The 20,986-nt window shown below is 34.8% G+C and overlaps 1 protein-coding gene across 1 annotated transcript; it reads left to right on the top strand.

Annotated features, from left to right (window-relative positions):
- Positions 1-12,749: 12,749 nt before the first annotated feature.
- LOC136064777 (uncharacterized) lies at positions 12,750-13,556 on the top strand. The gene has a single exon (XM_065766957.1). The coding sequence runs from the start codon at positions 12,750-12,752 to the stop codon at positions 13,554-13,556; it is 807 nt and encodes a 268-aa protein (XP_065623029.1).
- The last annotated feature ends 7,430 nt before the right edge of the window (positions 13,557-20,986 follow it).

Here is a 20,986-nt window from a genome sequence, read left to right as displayed (position 1 = left end):
AATTTATACTCTAAAGTTCCATTATTAAGCATTACTAATCCTTGAGCTTTCCTAATGTCAAATTGCGTTATTTACTATGTAAATTTGATGCAAATTCTATTTGCATTGTTAATTTGTATGTCAGCAAATTAATACCTCTTAAAAGAAAATATATTTTGTTGAAGAATTGAAACGGATACAAGGGAGAGACAAGACAAGATAAATGTGCTAATTTTGATGTTTTTGAGTGAGATACAATTGGAGAAGAACATCAAACTTTGCCAAAGCTAAATTGGACACTAGGTGTTCAGTAGAGGCTAGCTACCAACCTATACTTGTTTTGTATGTTGTTACCCTTCCATTAGCTAAGCATTAACTTAATCCCGATGCAGATTTTATTCAAACTTATTTGGTAGTTGAAACTTGGAGGACTCAAATACATTGGATAGTTTGGGCTTGGAAGGTTTTTTGTGTATTCTTGCACTCCAATTTATTTACTAGTGGATTATTTTTAGTTTGGAAGGACACCAAGAGGTTTTTATGCCAAATTTTCCAGTTTTCATCTTCGATAGAACATTAGGTATTATCTTTGGTTTCTACTCTTTTTCCTAACTGCTCTTTATATTATTGCATTATTCAATTATATGTACATCCATGCAATTGTTTGGTGGTTCGGTTAATTAATTGGCTAATTACGTGTATTTTGCTTTAATTGTGTTTAGCCTAAAATTAATAAACCAAAATTAAAATGGGGTCTAAAAGACTAAAATATCTAATAATTAGGCTAAGTGCACTTTCAGGCTTCAATTCAGAAACCACCCACTTGTGAAAGAATTACTTCACCTTTGATTGATGTTCATGGTGGGTGGTAGAGGTGCATATGAAGATGCTAAAGGGAAACTCATGGTTGATGTTATAGAAATTGAACCTCAAGAAAGGCATATTTTCATCGAGAAGTTTACCAAACACATCAAAAATGATTGTTAGGTATGTAATAAATATTATACTCACATGTTAGTTATACATATTTAAATTTAGTCTTTACATGAAATCTACATATATTTCACATGATTTGTTTATAATAATTCTTTGAAATAAATATTCACATGATATGTTATATGTAAATAAATATTATATATATATGGTCTAAATGCACTTTTAGTCCCTACATTTTGACTTTTTTCGATTTTAGTCTCTACATTTTATTTTTACTACTTTTAGTCCCTAAACCAATTAACGTGGGACATTTAAGTTCTTGAAGCACCATTTCGTCACCAAACTAACGGGGAAACTGATAAATCAATAAAATAATAATAAAATTTCTAACCTTCTTATTTTTAAAAAAAGAAAAGAAAAGAATTAAATTAATTTTGTTTCTCTTTTTTTGGGAAGAACATAAAGAATCTAGAACATGTGTTCTTCCCCGTTAATCATGTTCTTCATTTTCTTCCCAGCAAACCTTGCCCAGAAATTTAAAAAATCAATATATATATATTTTTTCTCTTTTCTTGTATTTCCTTAGCAACGAAACCCATAAAATCAGTCAGATTTACAAACACAAAGACATGCCCACAAATTTACAAAACACAAAGACATTCAACAATTACTCTGTCATTCGTTCACATTCCCATTACAAACACAAAGACCTAATTCAAAATACTTTCAACAAACCCAAAGTCATTACACGCCTTAATCCAAATTTACAGACCCAAGCAAACCCAAATGGAAAAAAAAAAAAAAAGTCTGGTGGAAGACATTTTTACACCATCCAAAGATATTTTTTTATCGATCTGAAAATTTCAAATTTTTTAAAAATATCTCAAACGCAGAGAGAGAGAGAGAGAGAGAGAGAGAGAGAGAGAGAGAGAGAGAGAGAGAGAGAGAGAGAGAGAGAAACTTTGTGAGCAAGTGTGAAGTGAGAGATGGAGAGAAACACACCAGTGAGAAAGCCTTAACGTCCACCATCGATTGCTTACTTGGTCGGAAGTCCCTTTGTCAGAATCTCTGGCCATCATTTTCGGGCTCGTCTCATTAGGTAGCAAGTTTTCTTCTCTCTCAAGTGAAAATGTACTATTGGTTTGTTTACATTTAACTCATTTTGTGTGTGTGTGTGTGTGTGTGTGTGTGTGTGTGTTTGCCTTCTCAACCGTCAGATAAGATCACCAGGTACCAATTGATCACAGCATCTCTCTAACCCTGGTCAAGCTGATCTCAGCCTCTTTCTATCTCAAACCCATCGCACCCGATCTCAGCCTCTTTGATTATGGTTTGGTTTGGGAGTGGATGAGTTAGGTGCTTTGCTAGATTTCTATTCTTTGGATGGTTTAGTTTGGGAGTGGTTTTGTTGATGTGGTAGTGGATGATTTGATTTGGTGGTGGTGCTTTGCTGGTTGCTGGGTTTCTATTTTTTTGCTTGGGTTTGATCTTCATGTTCTTTGATTCGGTGGTGGTGATTTGGGTTTTTTTTTTTGGTGTGTGTGTGTGTGTGCGCGCGTGTGTTTGTTTGTTTGCCAAGAAAATTTATGGGTTTGAAGGCTAAGGTTTGCTTTACTAGGGATATGGGTTTGGGGTTTGGTTAGGATCTGGGTTTAGGGTTTGTTTTTTGCTAGAGATTGATTATAGGGAAGAACACAAAGACATTTAATTAATTTATTTTGTTTTGATATGTTTGGTTATAAAGAAAGTACAAGAAATGAAAAGAAAATGATAAGAAATAAGGATTACTTTGGTAAGAATATGAATCATATATGGGGAAGAACATAAAGAACATGAATATGTTCTTCTGAAAAAAAAAGAAAAAAAAAAAGAAAAAAAAAAGAGAAGAAGATTGGAATAAAAATAATTCATTTTAATTAAAAGAAAGTAAAATTTTTTTTTGAAAGAAAAAATATATTTTTGTTTATTTTTTAATTAAAATTGAGTAATTAATTTTTTTTATTTTTAATTTTGGCATTTAAAAAATGCCAAATAATATTTTTAATAATATTTTAATGCCCACGTCAGCTTTTCCTGTTAGTTCGTTGACGGAATGGTGTTTCAAGGACTTAAATATCCCGCGTTAATTGGTTTAGAGACTAAAAATGATAAAAATAAAATGTAGGGACTAAAATGGAAAAAAGTCAACATGTAGGGACTAAAAGTACATTTACGCCAATTGGACATGATCCGCGAACCTGACACGACACAAAATTAGCAGTTTATGGGTTGAGGATTAATGGGTTCGTGTCATATTCGGATTGATATGACTGACTCATTTAATAAACGGGTTGAATTAGTGTTCAATACATGGAATCCCTTTGACTTGTCTAATCTGTTTAATTAAATGAAAATTTACCAGTATACCCTTCAAACTTAAGGTATATAAACTTATTAGTTGTTATGGTTTATTTTCTTTGACATATTGTAATTGATTATTTGTGATATTGGGACATACTTTAGTTTTGAATGATTATTTGTGATGCAGTTACTCATTAGTTTTAAATTTTATATTAAAAATATTTATTTGTTTGTTTTTTATAATTTTTTTTTTAAATTTTGATAAAATCTGGTAAACAGGTCGACACGACTGACTCGATTAATAAATGGGCCATGTTAGGGTTAAGGAATCTTAATCTGTTTGATAAAGATGTCAGGTTAATGTTGACTTATATAGTCGAATACTTATGAGTTGACATGACACGAATTGCCACACACACACACACACACACACACACATATATATAGTTTGTGCAAAAATCAAAAACCAAATGCCGAATATCTAAATTTTTTCACGATTTAACGTTGGAATTAAAATTAAAATAGCGTACTATCCTTTGGATAGGCAGTGTGGGGTGCCTAACACCGTTCCCACCCATAACCGAACTTCCAAGTCCTAAATATTTACTTCGAGATTTTGTTTTACCTTTATTAATTAGGGCCTGTTTGGTAAGAATATTTAAATATAGTTTTTTTTTTCAATCCATAAAATAGTGAGGCCCACACTTAAATCTATTGTTTAGCTAATGTTCTCTAAATATAGTTTTTAGGAAATTGTATAATATTTTCCTTATTCAAAATAGGATTTTGAAAACGGGAGAGAGGTTGTTTTCAAGATACAAAAAATGTTTTTAATGGCATAGTTGTAAATAAATTGAAAACACTGGATTTGACATATTTGTCCAAACTTTTCTATCTCTTAAATAAAGGGGCTTATCTTTACCACAAAAACAATTCTCATACTTCAAATTTAAAACTTATCATTATTAAAAAAAAGGTATACAAATTCTATTCACTTATCATTATCCACAAAAAAGTAATTTAGGCATGTTTGCTAAGAGTATTTAAATTTAGTTTTTTGTTTTTGCAATCCGTAAAGTGATTGGTCCCACACTTCAATTTATTGTTTTGCTAATATTTTCTAAATTCAGTTTTCAAAAAAAAGTATCCTATTTTCTTGGTTTAGAATAGGATTTTGAAAATGGTTAAGGGGGTGTTTTTAGGATATAGAAAATGTTTTTAATGACATAGTTGTAAATAAATTGAAAATAGTGGACCCCACATAACTCATTTATCTCTTAAATAAAGAGCTTATCTTTATCATAAAAAGAATTCAAACTCTTCAAATTTGAAACTTATCATTAAAAAAAAGAGTACATGATGAGCTCTATTACCTTATCATTATCCACAAAAAAAGTAATTTACAGATTCCACACATTACTTTTTGTAAATATTTTTTTTTAAATCTCAAAAATATAAATAGTCTCCCAAAAAATTATTTTTTGTTTTTAGTGTTTTAAAAATTGTTCTTAAAAGTGGGAGCCAAACACGTAAAATATAAAAATTATTACGTAAAAACTAGTTTCAAGTTCAATTTTTTGAATTTTTTTTTATATTGTTTTGAAAACAAAAATAAAAATTCTCCTACCAATCATGCCTTTACAGATTTTACACATTAATTTTTGTAATTTTTTAAAAAAATCTCAAAAATAGAAATGGTCTCCCAAACAATATATATATATATATATAATAGTTTTTTTTTTTAGTATTTTGAAAATTGTTCTTAAAAGTGGGAGCTAAACACCGATAATACAAAAATTATTATCTGAAAACTAGTTTCTATTTTAATTTTTTGAAAATTGTTTTTGTATTGTTTTGAAAAGAAAAATAAAAATCCTTCTACCAAACAGGCCCTTATTGGTTGTTAGTTAATTAGGTAACTAAAAATGAAATAAGACAAATAGGTGACTAATTACACCTAATACAAAACCAATAATTAATGAAGATTTCTAGTTAAGAACCCAATGTCCAATAAACCAAAAAAGCTTTTACAAGATTTTTTGGGGCGTCCATAGAAGGGAAAGTAACAAATTTCTAAAAGCATCCACAGCAGATGTTGCAAAAAAAAGGCCATTTTGCCACACCAAAGACCTAATTTATTATTTTACCACATCATTTTATAAGATCCCATTTATTAGATGTTTTATCATTCAATTTTATACATTAAAATAATATAAACAACACGACAACACTGCTGCTGCCGCCACTACCACCACCACCACTGTGGCAAACATAATCCATTGCAAAACAAGAAACTGAATACAAAACCACCACCACAACCACTGTCGTCAACAACCCACCACAAAACCCATTAAAAACAGAGCAACACCCACTAGCACAACAACTCAAACCCAGAAAACACAACAAAAACCCACTAGCACTGGCAACCCAAACCCACGAAACTACTAGCACTACCAATCCAAAGCCACAAATCCACTTGCACCGGCAACCAAAACCCACTAGCACGGGCAATCCATGATCAAGATCTCACCTCACCTCAACGTTGATGCCCACGATCAAGATCTCAACGTCGATTCTAATCGGCAATGATGATGACGATGCCCGGAGAGATCGGTGATGACGATGCAAAATGCAATCGATGAGAGATTGGTGATGATGGATCGGTGATGACGATTGGCAATGACGGATCAAGATCAACAATTTATAAGAGAGAGGGAATCGGTGAGAGGGAACCAGTGAGAGAGAATAGAGGCAAGAGAGAAGAGAAAAGAATAAACTGAAGAGAGAGGAGAGAGAAAAGAGAATAAAAAAAAAAAAAAATTATACAAAAATATATATATTTTGTTTATTTTTTTAATTAAAATTGAGTAATTAATTTTTTTTTTATTTTTAATTTTGGCATTTAAAAAATGCCAAATAATATTTTTAATAATATTTTAATGCCCACGTCAGCTTTTCCTGTTAGTTGGTTGATGGAATGGTGTTTCAAGGACTTAAATATCCCGCGTTAATTGGTTTAGAGACTAAAAATGATAAAAATAAAATATAGGGACTAAAATGGAAAAAAGTCAAAATGTAGGGACTAAAAGTACATTTACGCCAATTGGACATGATCCACGAACTTGACACGACACAAAATTAGCAGTTTATGGGTTGAGGATTAATGGGTTCGTGTCATATTCAGGTTGACATGACTGACCCATTTAATAAACGGGTTGAATTAGTGTTCAATACATGGAATCCCTATGACTTGTCTAATCCGTTTAATTAAATGAAAATTTACCAGTATACCCTTCAAACTTAATGATGTCGCGGAAGCCTGAAGAGAAGCACACACAATGCTCTCTTTGATGGACAGAAACTAAACTGTTAGTTCCTGGGTAGTAAACCTCGAATCCACGAGGAGTTCCTTGAATCCACAAGGTGATAGGTCTGAAATCCACCAGAGAACACAAAAGACACAAGTCTAAATTTTTATTGATAATAAAACTATGAAAAATGTTTACAGACTTAGAGGCCTATTTAAGGGCTCCTTAAAACTTGACAGATAAGAAAATATAATCTAAAATAACTCCTAATTGATACCTTACCATAACAGGAATCAAATTTGATCTAAAAACTATTAAATGTCCCTAAAAACAAGGAAATAAATCACCTAAACTTAAAATAACATTTTTTACATAAAAATACCAAAAATAATAAATTACAATAATTAAATAGTAATTTGTGTCCTACATCACTTAAGGTATATAAACTTATTAGTTGTTGTGATTTATTTTCTTTGACATATTGTAATTGATTATTTGTGATATTGGGACATACTTTAGTTTTGAATGCTTATTTGTGATGCAGTTACTCATTAGTTTTAAATTTTATATTAAAAATATTTATTTGTTTGTTTTTTATAATTTTTTTTTTTAAATTTTGATAAAATCTGGTAAATAGGTCGACACGACTGACTCTATTAATAAATGGGCCATGTTAGGGTTAAGGAATCTTAATCTGTTTAATAAAGATGTCAGGTTAGTGTTGACTTATATAGTCGAATACTTATGAGTTGACATGACACGAATTGCCACCCATATATATATATATATATATATAGTTTGTGCAAAAATCAAAAACCAAATGCCGAATATCTAAATTTTTTCACGATTTAACGTTGGAATTAAAATTAAAATAGCGTACTATCCTTTGGATAGGCAGTGTGAGGTGTCTAACACCGTTCCCACCCATAACCGAACTTCCAAGTCCTAAATATTTACTTCGAGATTTTGGTTTACCTTAATTAATTAGGGTCTATTTGGTAAGAATATTTAAATATAGTTTTTTTTTTTTTCAATCCATAAAATAGTGGGGCCCACACTTAAATCTATTGTTTAGCTAATGTTCTCTAAATATAGTTTTTAGGAAATTGTATCATATTTTCCTTATTCAAAATAGGATTTTGAAAACGGGAGAGAGGTTGTTTTCAAGATACAAAAAATGTTTTTAATGGCATAGTTGTAAATAAATTGAAAACAGTGGACCCCACATAACTCATTTATCTCTTAAATAAAGAGCTTATCTTTATCACAAAAAGAATTCAAACTCTTCAAATTTGAAACTTATCATTAAAAAAAAGAGTACATGATGAGCTCTATTGCCTTATCATTATCCACAAAAAAAGTAATTTACAGATTCCACACATTACTTTTGTAAATATTTTTTTTTTAAATCTCAAAAATATAAATAGTCTCCCAAAAAATTATTTTTTGTTTTTAGTGTTTTAAAAATTGTTCTTAAAAGTGGGAGCCTAACACGTAAAATATAAAAATTATTACCTAAAAACTAGTTTCAAGTTCAATTTTTTGAATTTTTTTTATATTGTTTTGAAAACAAAAATAAAAATTCTCCTACCAATCATGCCTTTACAGATTTTACACATTAATTTTTGTAATTTTTTAAAAAAAAATCTCAAAAATAGAAATGGTCTCCCAAACAATATATATATATATATATATATATAATAGTTTTTTTTTTTTTAGTATTTTGAAAATTGTTCTTAAAAGTGGGAGCTAAACACCTATAATACAAAAATTATTATCTGAAAACTAGTTTCTATTTTAATTTTTTGAAAATTGTTTTTGTATTGTTTTGAAAACAAAAATAAAAATCCTCCTACCAAACAGGCCCTTATTGGTTGTTAGTTAATTAGGTAACTAAAAATGAAATAAGACAAATAGGTGACTAATCACAACTAATACAAAACCAATAATTAATGAAGATTTCTAGTCAAGAACCCAATGTCCAATAAACCAAAAAAGCTTTTACAAGATTTTTTGGGGCGTCCACAGAAGGGAAAGTAACAAATTCCTAAAAGCATCCACAGCAGATGTTGCAAAAAAAATGCCATTTTGCCACACCAAAGACCTACTTTATTATTTTACCACATCATTTTATAAGATCCCATTTATAAGATGTTTTATCATTCAATTTTATACATTAAAATAATATTTACTACACATTAAAATAATATAAACAATATAATAAAATAATATATCTAACACAATAAATAACAACCACAACACTGCTGCCGCCGCCGCCACCACCACCACCGTGGCAGCCACAATCCATTGCAAAAAAAGAAACTGAATACAAAACCACCACCACAACCACTGTCGTCAACAACCCACCACAAAACCCATTAAAAATAGAGCAGCACCCACTAGCACAGCAATTCAAACCCAGAAAACACAACAAAAACCCACTAGCACTGGCAACCCAAACCCACGAAACTACTAGCACCGCCAATCCAAAGCCACAAATCCACTTGCACCGGCAACCAAAACCCACTAGCACGGGCAATCCATGATCAAGATCTCACCTCACCTCAACGTCGATGCCCACGATCAAGATCTCAACGTCGATGCTCACGTCGATTCTGATCGACGATGATGATGACGATGCCCGGAGAGATCGGTGATGACGATGCAAAATGCAATCGATGAGAGATCGGTGATGATGGATCGGTGATGACGATTAGCAATGACGGATCAAGATCAACAATTTATAAGAGAGAGGGAATCGGTGAGAGAGAACAGAGGCAAGAGAGAAGAGAAAAGAATAAACTGAAGAGAGAGGAGAGAGAAAAGAGAATAAAAAAAATAAAAATTATACCATTCTTCATCCGTACCGTTGCAAATTTGCAACGGTACTATTCACATATGGCAAATTTTTTGAGATTTGGCACATCTGATAAAAGGAGTTTTTAGTGTTTGGTGTGAGATATGTGCCAAATATTTAGCATTTGACACATATACCACATCTGCTGTGGGTGCTCTAATTGATTAACAAAACTAACCAATAAGATGAAGCCACCTATAATCTATTTCTCCTATCACTAAATAATTGACATTCTTGTAGAAACTTCATCTTGATTATGCGCTGCAACTCCATTTTGTACTTGCTAATTCACTCTTCAATCTTTGTATATCTTGATACTCCCCGGAGCACATATATCATGAATGCCCATTTTGGAAAGGAGATTGAAGAACTTAACCTTTCCTAGAGGTTTAGTAAATAGATCCAAAAGCTGGTGTTTAGTTGGGATGTGAAATGTCTTAAGAACTCTTGCTTGGATTTTTTCTCTAACAAAATGACAGTCAAATTTTGATGTGGGACAAAATTTACGAATTAATTTTTTGTAATTTTTTTTTTGGAAATTTATGTAATTTTAATAATTTTAGGATTAGAGTTATTATTTCCTTAATTTTAGGTGCCTCTAATGTTGTTTAGTCAAATTAGGGTTTGGACGTTTTCTAGCACTCTAAGTTTTCTTTTACTATTTAAATTCATTGTAGTCTCTAGGGCAATTCAGTTTTTTAGATTAATAAAAATTCAGATTTTTTTTTTCCTATTATCTTTCTAGTGGATTCCAAACTTGTCACTTTGTGGATTAAATGAAACCCTCGTGGATTCAAGGTTTATTACCAGAAACTAATAGTTTAATTTTTTTTTTCATCAAAGAGAGCATCGTGTGTGATTTCTTCAGACTTAAGTGACATTATTGGTATCAAAGTCTTGAATTACCCTAGTTTGATGGCTAACCGGTGTGATGGTAGCCACCACAATGACGATAATGAAGTTGAAGACATAGTCCCCACTAGAGTTCTACCAATTTCGTGAAAAGATTCAATAGTTTTGTGTAGAGGGACATCAAGATATGTGTGAAATTTGGCAAGTGATTGCTACTTTTCTTGTTAGGAAATCATCTCACAACAACACTGGTCAATATATTCAAAGATGCACTCTTAAATACAAGAAAATTCCATTCTTTGATGGAGATGCATAAGTTGGATTTTATTGATTGCATCTAGATTTGGAAAAATATTTTAATTTTTGGAAGATTTGTGATGAAGAAAAAAAATACAATTTGTGTTCAATAAATTGGACGATGAAGCAGGAATGGTGGGAAGACATTCAAATCAATAGAAAGCGTTGAGGTAAGCATTCAATTCACTCTTGGCAAAGAATGAAAAAGGTGTCAGTTGATTTATGGTTTCCGCCTGATTATTATGATATATTAGCTTATACTAGTGTTAATTATAGATCTATATATTCATATGAAGAGGAATATTTTCAAAACATGAAAGGCAAACCACAAAACCAAAATGGTAACATCCAAATCCATGTGTCAAGAAAAGAAAAGGGTTTGAGGGTTGACAAGATGTGGTCAATTTCTAAAGAAAATTTTAAAGTGGTTGAAAAAGATCAAGACTTGCAACAATTTGTTGAATTGAAGCTCGAAGATACCACTTTTCAAAATTTTGATGATGAGGTCAAAGAAAAGAAGATTGAGTTGATTGTGGATAATGGTGAAAGTCAAGAGATGGTAACTATTGAGAATATTATGGAAGATCCAGTTCAGGTCAAATATGAGGATGAGTTCATGACCCATAGTCCTAGGTTCCAGTTGATTTGCTGAAAATGCTGACTACACAATTTGTTGAATGTCTTAAAGTATTAAATTTTAATTTTATTGTCAATCCTTTGTTAATTGATGTGGCAAATAAATTTTTTAAGCTATACTATATGAAGGATGTAGGTTTCAAAATTGGATCAAGTTACTAAAGCATTTGAAGTATTTTATATATTTATTTGGAACAGAAGATTTTAGATCTCAAATATCAACTCAATGGCGAGCTTCTTTTTTTTTTTTTTTTTTTTTAAGCACAAGGATCTGATGTGGGACATAGTCTATAAATTAATTTTTGTAATTTGTCATTTTTGATAATTTATGTAGTTTTTAGAATTTAAGGACTAGAGCTATTGTTCCTTAATTTTAAGTTCTTTTAATGTTGTTTAGTCAAATTAGGTTTGATGTTTCCTAACAGCCATAAGTTTTTGTACGGCCCCCGCACCGTATCCTATATTGGGCCTTGGACCCTGGCCTGGTATATGGCCCATGAGGCCAATCCCCTTCTACCCGGCGGCCCACCCCCGGGCCACGCATACTGCAAGCCCGAGCCTTGCCTCTTCATCGTTTCTCGGCAACACCTTCCCAAGCAGTGATAGATATTTGACTCTCGGGACGCCCCGCGCTGTACCTACCCGGCCGTGCCTCAGAAAGGCACCGTTGCGAGAACTATCGTAGAGGTGGGAACCAAGTTCCAACGCCACCCTCACCGTTTCCCACTCCTACCTGACCACCCACTTACGATCGATAATACTGGACCGCCGGTTGCACTCATTGGCTAGTAATTATGACCTCTCCACTAAACTCTGGACTATAAATACAAGAAGTTTTGAGAAGAGAAGGGTTGGAAAAAAAAGGAGGGGAGAGAAGAGTGGCAATAGAAAAGTGACACAGAGAACAGTTGAGGGGAGGAAGAGAAGTAGTGTGTTGCCGAGAAAGAGAAAAGTGATCTCATTGAGTTCTTAGTTGGAGAACTACCCATAGTAGGAAATTCAGCCACCAAACAAATAAGTTGTGAGCCCAAGTGGGGCTGAGCCATAGGCCTCATTTGCGACCCGCACAATTGCAGCCGTCTGTGGGAGAAATCCTACTAAGCAGTGGTTCCGCTGAGACTCGTTCACAGGAAGATGTCTGGAAGTCACGCCGAGAGCGGCTCGGCAGGGTCTTCCTGGGCTCCACCTGGCGGGAACAGAGGCAGAAGAGACGCGAGGATCCGTTTACGAGCAATTGGAAGAGCGATCCGGTCTTGGAAAGGTCGTATCAAACGGAGAGAACGGCATCTCATGCTTCCTGGCACAGGTAGCCCGACGCCAGGGACGAAGAGCTTGAGCGACTGCGAGGCTAGTACGAGACCTGAGTTGGAAGCACGAAACGAGTGCCGCCGAGCCGGTCAAGACGACCGAGAAGAAGGCCTGACGCCGAGGAGAGAGACGCGGGGTGGGTCGAATCAATCAGGATCCCGCCTCTCACAGGGATCGCTCGCACTCGAGGAGTCCCGTCGCCATCAAAATCGCTCCATGTCAGCGGAATCTCGCTGATGGCGAAATCGCTCCCGGTCGCGGGAATACGGGAATCGGGGCTCAGGTTCTCCAGAGACGGCGAGGAATGGGCCATGGATGCAATGAGCCGTGCGTTGCGCAGGGCGGCTCAGTCCCCATTCTCAGCGAACATTGAGCGAGCACCGATGCCGGACAGATTTACGCGACCGCCGTTCAATTCTTATGGTGGGAAGACGGACCCCGTGGAGCATGTCAGCCACTATATCCAGATGATGTCTCTGCATACCCGCAATGACGCTCTGATGTGCAAGGTTTTTCCCTCCAGCCTTGGTCCCACGGCCTTGAGGTGGTTCAACGGGTTGAATAAGGGCTCCATTCACAGTTTCGCCGAGCTAATACAGGAGTTCGGTTCCCGTTTCGTGACGTGCAGCCGGGAACAGCAACTAGTGGACGCACTGCTATCTATGAAGATGAGAGCAAGGGAAACCCTCCGTGATTATGCTAGCCGATACTGGGAGCTCTACAACGAGATTGGCGGAGGGAACGAGAAGATTGCTGCGAGCACTTTCAGAATGGGATTGCCTGACGAGTCGGGGTTGAGGGAATCATTAACTAAGAAGCCTCCCGAGGATATGAGGCAGCTGATGAGGCGCATTGAGGAGTACAAGCGGTTGGAAGATGATAGAATACAAAGCAAGGGCAAAGCGCAGGTGACGGATCGTCCCCGGCAGAGCGGTGTTCAACAGAGGGCACGGGGAAATTTGAGGATTCAGGAGCCAGTAGCGTCAGAAGGGGAGGTGAACGTGACGTTCAAGGANCAGTGGCGGAGCAAGAATTTGATTTAGGAGGGGCAAGATTAAGATATAATATTGAAGACAAAATTCGTTTAAAAAAAAAAATAATATTGAAGACAAAATTAATATAAAAATTATATATTAATATTAGAAAAAATTAATTTATTAAACAATATTTGATCAACATAGAAAATATAATGTAAAAGTTATAATTTTTTTCTTTTCATACTTGATTTTAATTTAATTTTTTTGAGCCTAGCGTAGGAGTTAGTATAATCATTGTAATGTTTAAACTACTTCATAATTTAAACAGGCTAAAAATGTATATTGCAAACAAGTACTAATGTATGACATTAAAAGATTAATTTAAATATAAGATATTCGAACAAATCATATGAATGTAAAAAGATTAAACGTTAGTAATCATCATTGAGCAGAGATAAGTAGATAAGTTGTTCAATTGATTTACTTGTCTTTGCTATTAATTTTTCAAAACCATAATGTTATTACATGATAAGACTATCACATAACAATTAGGACCATGTTGGGAACTAGTGCTACCTTGTTTATTTCTTCTCGTGGCTATTTTAACAACTTATAGGAAAACTAAAGTGAATAGTGACATAGACTATATTGAATAAAACACATCGAGTTAAATTATTCTTAAACCGGAAATACTAGTAGTTAAGAAGCTAATTGAAATCAATTTATTTCCATTAAAATCTGTCCTTTGAAACTTAATTATTTATTTCCTCAATATCACGTTCACGTCCTTATAACCCCATAAGAACAAAGCTTTGTATGTGGAATATAACTTTAAAAAATAAAATTACAACAATAAATGTGAGGTAGGGGAGACCTGGCTAGGGTGGGGTCAAGGGGGGCACTTGCCCCCCCCCTCGCCCCCCCTTGGCTCCACCTCTGTTCTTAAGTCCATATAGGGATTTTGTAAATGCACACTAGATTAGGCTCTCTTTGCTACCAAATTCAGAAGGAGGAAGCATATAGACTTCTTCATCCAAGTTCCCAGGAAAAAATGCATTATTCACATCTAACTGTGTGAGAAGCTACCCTTGTATAGCTACCAATGCAAGAATTGTTCAAATAGTAACAAAATTTAACAACCAGTGAGAATATCTCACAATAATCTAGGCCCTCAATTTGGGTATATCCTTTGGCCACCCACCTACTCTTATATACCTTTCAATTGATCTACTTTAAGCTTGATTTTGTAGACCCACTTACACCCAATGGGATGTTTACCAGGTGGTATTTTGGTCATAACTCAAGTGTGATTGGCCTTTTAAGGAAGAGATTTCAGCATCCATGAATTGCCTTTGTTGAGTTTATAAGGGAGGCCAAAATCAAGGGAACGCGTCAAAAACTTTATGATCCCATCAGCTTCGAATTAGTGTAGTCAGTGTGAAGTTTCCTATTGAATTACCTCCTTGCTAGTCCTCTTCGTGATTTTGTGACTCATACACAGTAGCTTGAGATAGCTGGTGGCGGAGCCATGAATTTTTCTTATGGGGCCAAGCTAATTATAATAAAGTTCTTAGGTTGAAAATAAACATTCATGACTAAAAAGTAAAATCAGTGTTTTATTTCATAAATTAACTTTAACTCAACAAAGTTACCTTATCTTCTTTTATGCTATTGAAATCATTAATAATTGATTTTTAGACTCGGATTGTATTTAATCCTAACTTCTATTTTAATATGGTTCAACTTTGAAATGTTCAACAAGTCGATTAATGGAGATATTAGTAGTTGTAATATAAGATCACATTTTAAGAAAACAATATCTATTTCTTCAGGTTCACAACTTTAACTCTTTCTAGGGGTTTCAACGTCTGAAATTTCAGCATTTGAAATATATGAAAGTGATAACCTTCAAATCTTGAACACTTTTTTTTCTTCATATATGAATATGTCTACACCAATTATAAAATCTAAATAAAATTTTAGAATCTGGTTATATAGTCTTAAAAGAAAATTGTAGAACTAAATAGCTCTCAATAACAATTACACAGGCTAGTATTCGAATATAATAATATAAGCCAATCAATATGATCAAATTTGGAATATAAATAAAATATAATAACTTTTTTTGTGTGAGGGCAATGAACTTACTTCAGTGCTTCATAGAAAAATAAAAAGCTCAAATTTGTTAAACCTAACCAAAAAACGAGTCAGTGGAAAAAAAAAGCTCGGTGCAAACTAATTGTAACCCATTTACCGCTTTTAATAATAATAATAATAAATCTAGAAACTACAAAAGTTAAAACTTAACACTAGAAGTGAGTAAACTAGATAATATCGCCAAATCTAAACATACCTACTGGCAGCACAGTCATAGAGAGAGAGAGAGAGAGAGAGAGAGAGAGAGGGAGAAAGAAAGAAAGATACCACAAGAGTTGGGCTGAGGCTAGAGTCGCCAGCCACCTTTGCTGTGGGTTTCCATTCGACTAGAGCTGAGAGGATAACATGAGGCTCACACAATGAATCGGGGTTTTAAGCCAAGCAGCAACGGCGCCGTATATAAGAAAGCACTGAGAGCTTTGGAAGAAGAAGAAAGGAAAATCAAGCTAGAGAGAATATTTGGAATGAAGAAAATATCTGAATTGTATTAAAATGAATGTATCTGTACATGATCTGGTTTAAATACATAAAACAGAGCAAACAGAAATTCCCAGAAAGAGTGGAAACGGTTACAGCACGTGTTTGGTTAGTTAAGTCACGTGTGAAGTGCTCTTACTTAAAATATAACACTAAACTACAAGCGTTTACAATGTATAACTAAAAACTACAAAGCTATGCTGTCGTTCAACTTGTGCAACTTCTTACTTCTGTTTCTTCTGCTGTGTTCAACTTGTGCAACTTGTGTTTGCATCACTGCACTTCTTACTTCTGTTTCTTTTGCTGTTTCCTTGCTTTCTGTTCTGAATCATTATCTTGATATGGTGATGTCCTTTTTTCCTTTTTTTTTTTAATTAATATTCACATTTGAAGCACGAGATTGGCCATTGGGTGGATACAATGTACAATCAGTAGTATATGTGAGAATCAGTGCCTATTCCCGTCTGATTCCAAAGAAGGAACATTCTTGGGAAGGACATGGGGCGTGGCTGGTTGGCCTGCCATAGCTTGATAACCTCCAAAATTTTCAATTAAGGCATTGTTTTGTTTCAGCTAATATATTTCCAAAAATATTACTCAATTTTCCACATTTGAGGTTGCTAAAAATTTTGGTAAATCGAAATAATTTGTTTATTAATCAGGAGGGGCTCAAGATGTTTTACTTTTATACGATCATCGCTTAGGGGTTTAATTTATTGAAATATTTATGAATATTTCATGTTCAACTCAAGAAAAAAGTTGTTTATACTTATTTATTTTTGCAAATGAATCAAGTTCAAGACTAGGTTAAAGGCCTGTTTGGTAACTTTATTTTAGTAATATTGTTTGTATTTGTTAAAAATTCGTGTGAGTAAAAAAGTGTGTAGAAATACGTATAATATTGTTTAAACACTGAAAACTGTTATTTAAAATTAGAAATGCAACAGGTTGGGTTCGGGCCGGGTTTTTGCATACCCAGAGTCTCGGACCCAACCCGCGAGTACAAACCCGTGACCCAGACCCGGCTCGATTATTAATCGAATTCTTTTTTGCGGGCCTAGACCCGCCCCGCCGAGCCCCCGTTTAGCCCAACCAGAAACTCAGAATCAAAGAGCAGAAACTCCAATCCTCCATCAACCCCATCTGTCCCCATTCTTTCACACATATACATGTTCTTTTTTGAAACAAGTCCCAAACTCAACATCAAACCCATGGCAGTTTCAAAAAAATCAAACCCACGGCCAAACAACCAATCCCAAATATCCCTTCTTTTCAAATCTCCACAACCACACCCAAATAAAAAAATAAAAATAAAAAATCCCATTTTTCAATCCCCGAACCCAGAAATAACCAAACCAACAGAGGAGATTTCGGATCAAACAAAAAATAAGTATAAAGAAGAAGATAAAAATAGAAATGGAGAGAGAAGAGAGTCTTGGCCCTGAGTTGGAGATCGGAGAGAGAGAGAGCTTGAGGTCTTCGGCCTTGGGTTTTAGATCTAGAGATAAGGGGAAGAGTGCTTAGGTTCAGCCATGGAAGCTCAAGCTGGGGCTGGCCATTGAGCCTCCATGGCTGAGAAAGAAACAAAGCTGCCTCAGATGGTGGCTCGCGACGGCAGTTTGTGGTGGCATCAAGTGGCGATGCTTAAGAGTGAGTGTGTGAGCTGTGAGATTGAGAGTGAGTGAGCGCTCTTATGCATGCTCTTGAGTGACTGAGTGTGAGGCGTGACAGAGAGATTGAGCGTGCTCTTGTGTGTGAGGTGTGAGCTGAAATGAGAGGTGGGTGGGTTAGGGTTTACAATTATACAGATATATAAGGGGTTTTTTTTTGTAATTTTAGAGTAACCGAGTCCGGGTCTAGGTTTGGGCCGGGTTTTTTATAAAACCCAAACCCGGTTCGGTTTTTTTTTTTTTTAAACACATACCCGACCCTATTCTTTATCGGGCCGGGTTTAGGGTCGGGCCGGGCCAGGTATCCTCGGGTCGGATATAAATTGCCATCCCTATTTAAAATATCATGCCAAAGAGCCCTAATATTCTTAAACAAACTCCATTAAAATGAAAATTATTTAGTATTTACACTGACCTTCCTTGGATGGCTAATTAAAGTGTTTTAAAAATCTTAAATTTCTTATTTTACCCTCCACACACTGTTTATTTTGATGTATTTTTTTTTTTTTGAATTTTTTTTTCTTATTTTCAGGTGTTTGTTTGCATGTAAAATATGGTCAAACTTGTAAAATATTTTCTGTTGACTCTAAAATCCTTTATAAAAAAGTTGTAAAACGTTTTACCTTAAAAAGTTTGGTAAAACATATTACAAAAACACGTAATGGCTTTCCTCACCCCATATAATGACTAGGTCACTAGTCTGGTAGGCTAAGGCCCTGTTTGGATGGTGAGTTATCTATCACTCAAATATCATTACTCATCACTCATCACCATATAACTCATTTTTTATCACTTAAAAATCCCCAAGATACACCCCAGCTATGTTTGGCACTACAACCCGGTTGAGTTTTCATTCCCAAAACTCAAATATTTTCACTTTATGTGGGACCCATGGATTGACTAAGTTCAAACTCTCTTCTTCTCCTTTCACTTCTTTTTTCTCTAATCTCTCAAAGACTCTCTCTCTAGTTGGACTGCTTCTTCTCATTTCTCTTCTCTTTCTCTAATCTCTCGAACTCTCTCTCTCTCTAGCCGGACCCAAATCAAAATTTCATTTTCCACAACCACACCACAGGTTCAAACCTCACACCCACACCCACATCTCAAAAATCCAAACCCCACACTCACATCTCAAATTTGAACTCCACACCCACAAGATAGAAAGAAAAAAAAAATGATCTTTCCGAGGAGATGGAGAGAGAGCTCGGCCAATTCCACCATCTGTGCCACAAAGATGACGACCCACAACCCGGAACCATGAGACCCACTGCCAAGACGGAGACGAAAACGGAGAAGAAGGAAGACTTAAGCTTCAACTAGAGTGGTAGACCGGGATGGAGAGAGTAATGGGTTGTGTTAATGGCAAATGGGTATGGAGAGAAGAAAGTGGTGCAGGAAGAGAAGAGGAAGAGGAGAGGAAAAAAAAAGATGGTCTAGCAAGGAAAAGACAAGACACAGACATGGGCCTCACAATATGAATATATTTACAAAAAATGCCATTGTAACTTTGTTTCCATAATTCAAAAACATCAAAATTTTGTTTTCATTTTCACTAACTCATAACTCAATTTGGTGAGATATAAGTGATGGAAACAAAAAATGGAAACTCATCCAAACAAGCCATGCATGTGTGGGACCCACAGATTTTGAGTGATGAGTGATGAAAATAAAGTAATGAGTGATTGAAAACACAAAATCCAAACACCCCTTAAGCAACCAATGCTGACAATCTGGTGACCGGAGCCGCTGCTCTAATGACCGGTGTCAGTGGTCCAGTACCATTCCAACAACCAGTGCCAAAGATTCAATAACTAAAAATGTCATTCTGGCCACACTAGTGCCGACAATTTAGTGGCCGGAAACATCGTTCCAGCTACCAGTGCTAGTGGTTCGGTCACAAGACCTTTGGTGGCCAAGCCACTGATTTTGTGGTTTGCCTAAAAATATTTTATTTATCATACCAAACAACTGAAAATATTTTCCTAAAAATGTTTCACATGCAAAACATTTTACTTCAAAACAAACGAAACTATCACCCACACCCTTTCTAATAAGAAATTCATTATTACACTCACCTCCTCTCTAGTTGGTATTTGATGTGCTTGTAGTGCTGTAGTGGGGTAGAGATTGGAGAGGGGGATGATATTTCATATTTTCATTTTCAAAGAAAATAAATACCAACATTTCTTGTGGTGGCGGAGAGTGATTCTAAAATTTATATTTAAATTCACCTAGACCAGTCAATGAGTGGAGACTAGTAAATATTGCTGTAGATGTTAACATTTTAGTCTCAAACCAAGTGGATTGGCTTTTCAGCTGGGTTCCCAGAAGTGCCAACAAGTTGGCTTGTTCTCTCGCCAGGTGGTCTTTGACAAATTCCTTTTTTGGTTTCTTTGATGTTGAGCATGGGCATGCCCCTCCAAACACTGTAAATATTATTAGGGATGAGGCCTGTTTCTCTTTGTGAGCTTGGGTTCCTTATTTTCCCTTTTTCCCGTCCTGTTGTATCTCCCTTTGTAGGTTATTTTTCCCATTGTGTTTGTGGGTGATAAATATTTTCTTACCCTATTAAAAAAAAAAAAAAAAAAAAAAAAAAAAAAGAGAGTAGTTTTTTAAATACATTTGCTATATTATTGTATATCATTTTCTCTCCCTGATTATGATAGTTTGTCAATGAGGCCAATCACTACAAGGTTGTCTCCAATTGATTTTGGTGCCTTCGGATCTAACTATCTAAGCTCTACTACGACTATTTGGAGCCTTGAGCTTACTCCATAATACAAGTGCCATCCAATAGCAAATAGCAACATTTTTTTTTTTTTGCAAGTTATTTGGTGTCATATTTGCTCTATAAGACTCTCCAAATTTTCTTTGTAAAATGCGTTAGTAGTATCGTAATAATCATAAATATAATCTGCAAGACAATTTTAAGAGATATGTCAACAATTGTACTCTCTTTTGTTTATACTTAATTTCTATTGATAGGTATGATGTTGGTCTTCATTCATATCGTTGGTAGGGACCTTATTTGAATTCTCCTTGGTGAGGATATAGAAGATGGCTTAAGTAGGCAAGAACCTTGTCTTTTCCATCTCTTAAAATGGATTCCCTTGAAATGGAACCTTGTCCAATATTGTCAATAGCTTTCTCAAAATGTTGACTCTATTGAATCTTTTAGGTTCTAAAAGTTTA

The sequence above is a fragment of the Quercus suber genome, unplaced genomic scaffold (assembly GCF_002906115.3).
Source record: "Quercus suber isolate HL8 unplaced genomic scaffold, Cork oak 2.0 scaffold_761, whole genome shotgun sequence".
NCBI lineage: Eukaryota > Viridiplantae > Streptophyta > Magnoliopsida > Fagales > Fagaceae > Quercus > Quercus suber.
This window is presented reverse-complemented; position numbering and strand designations above follow the sequence as displayed.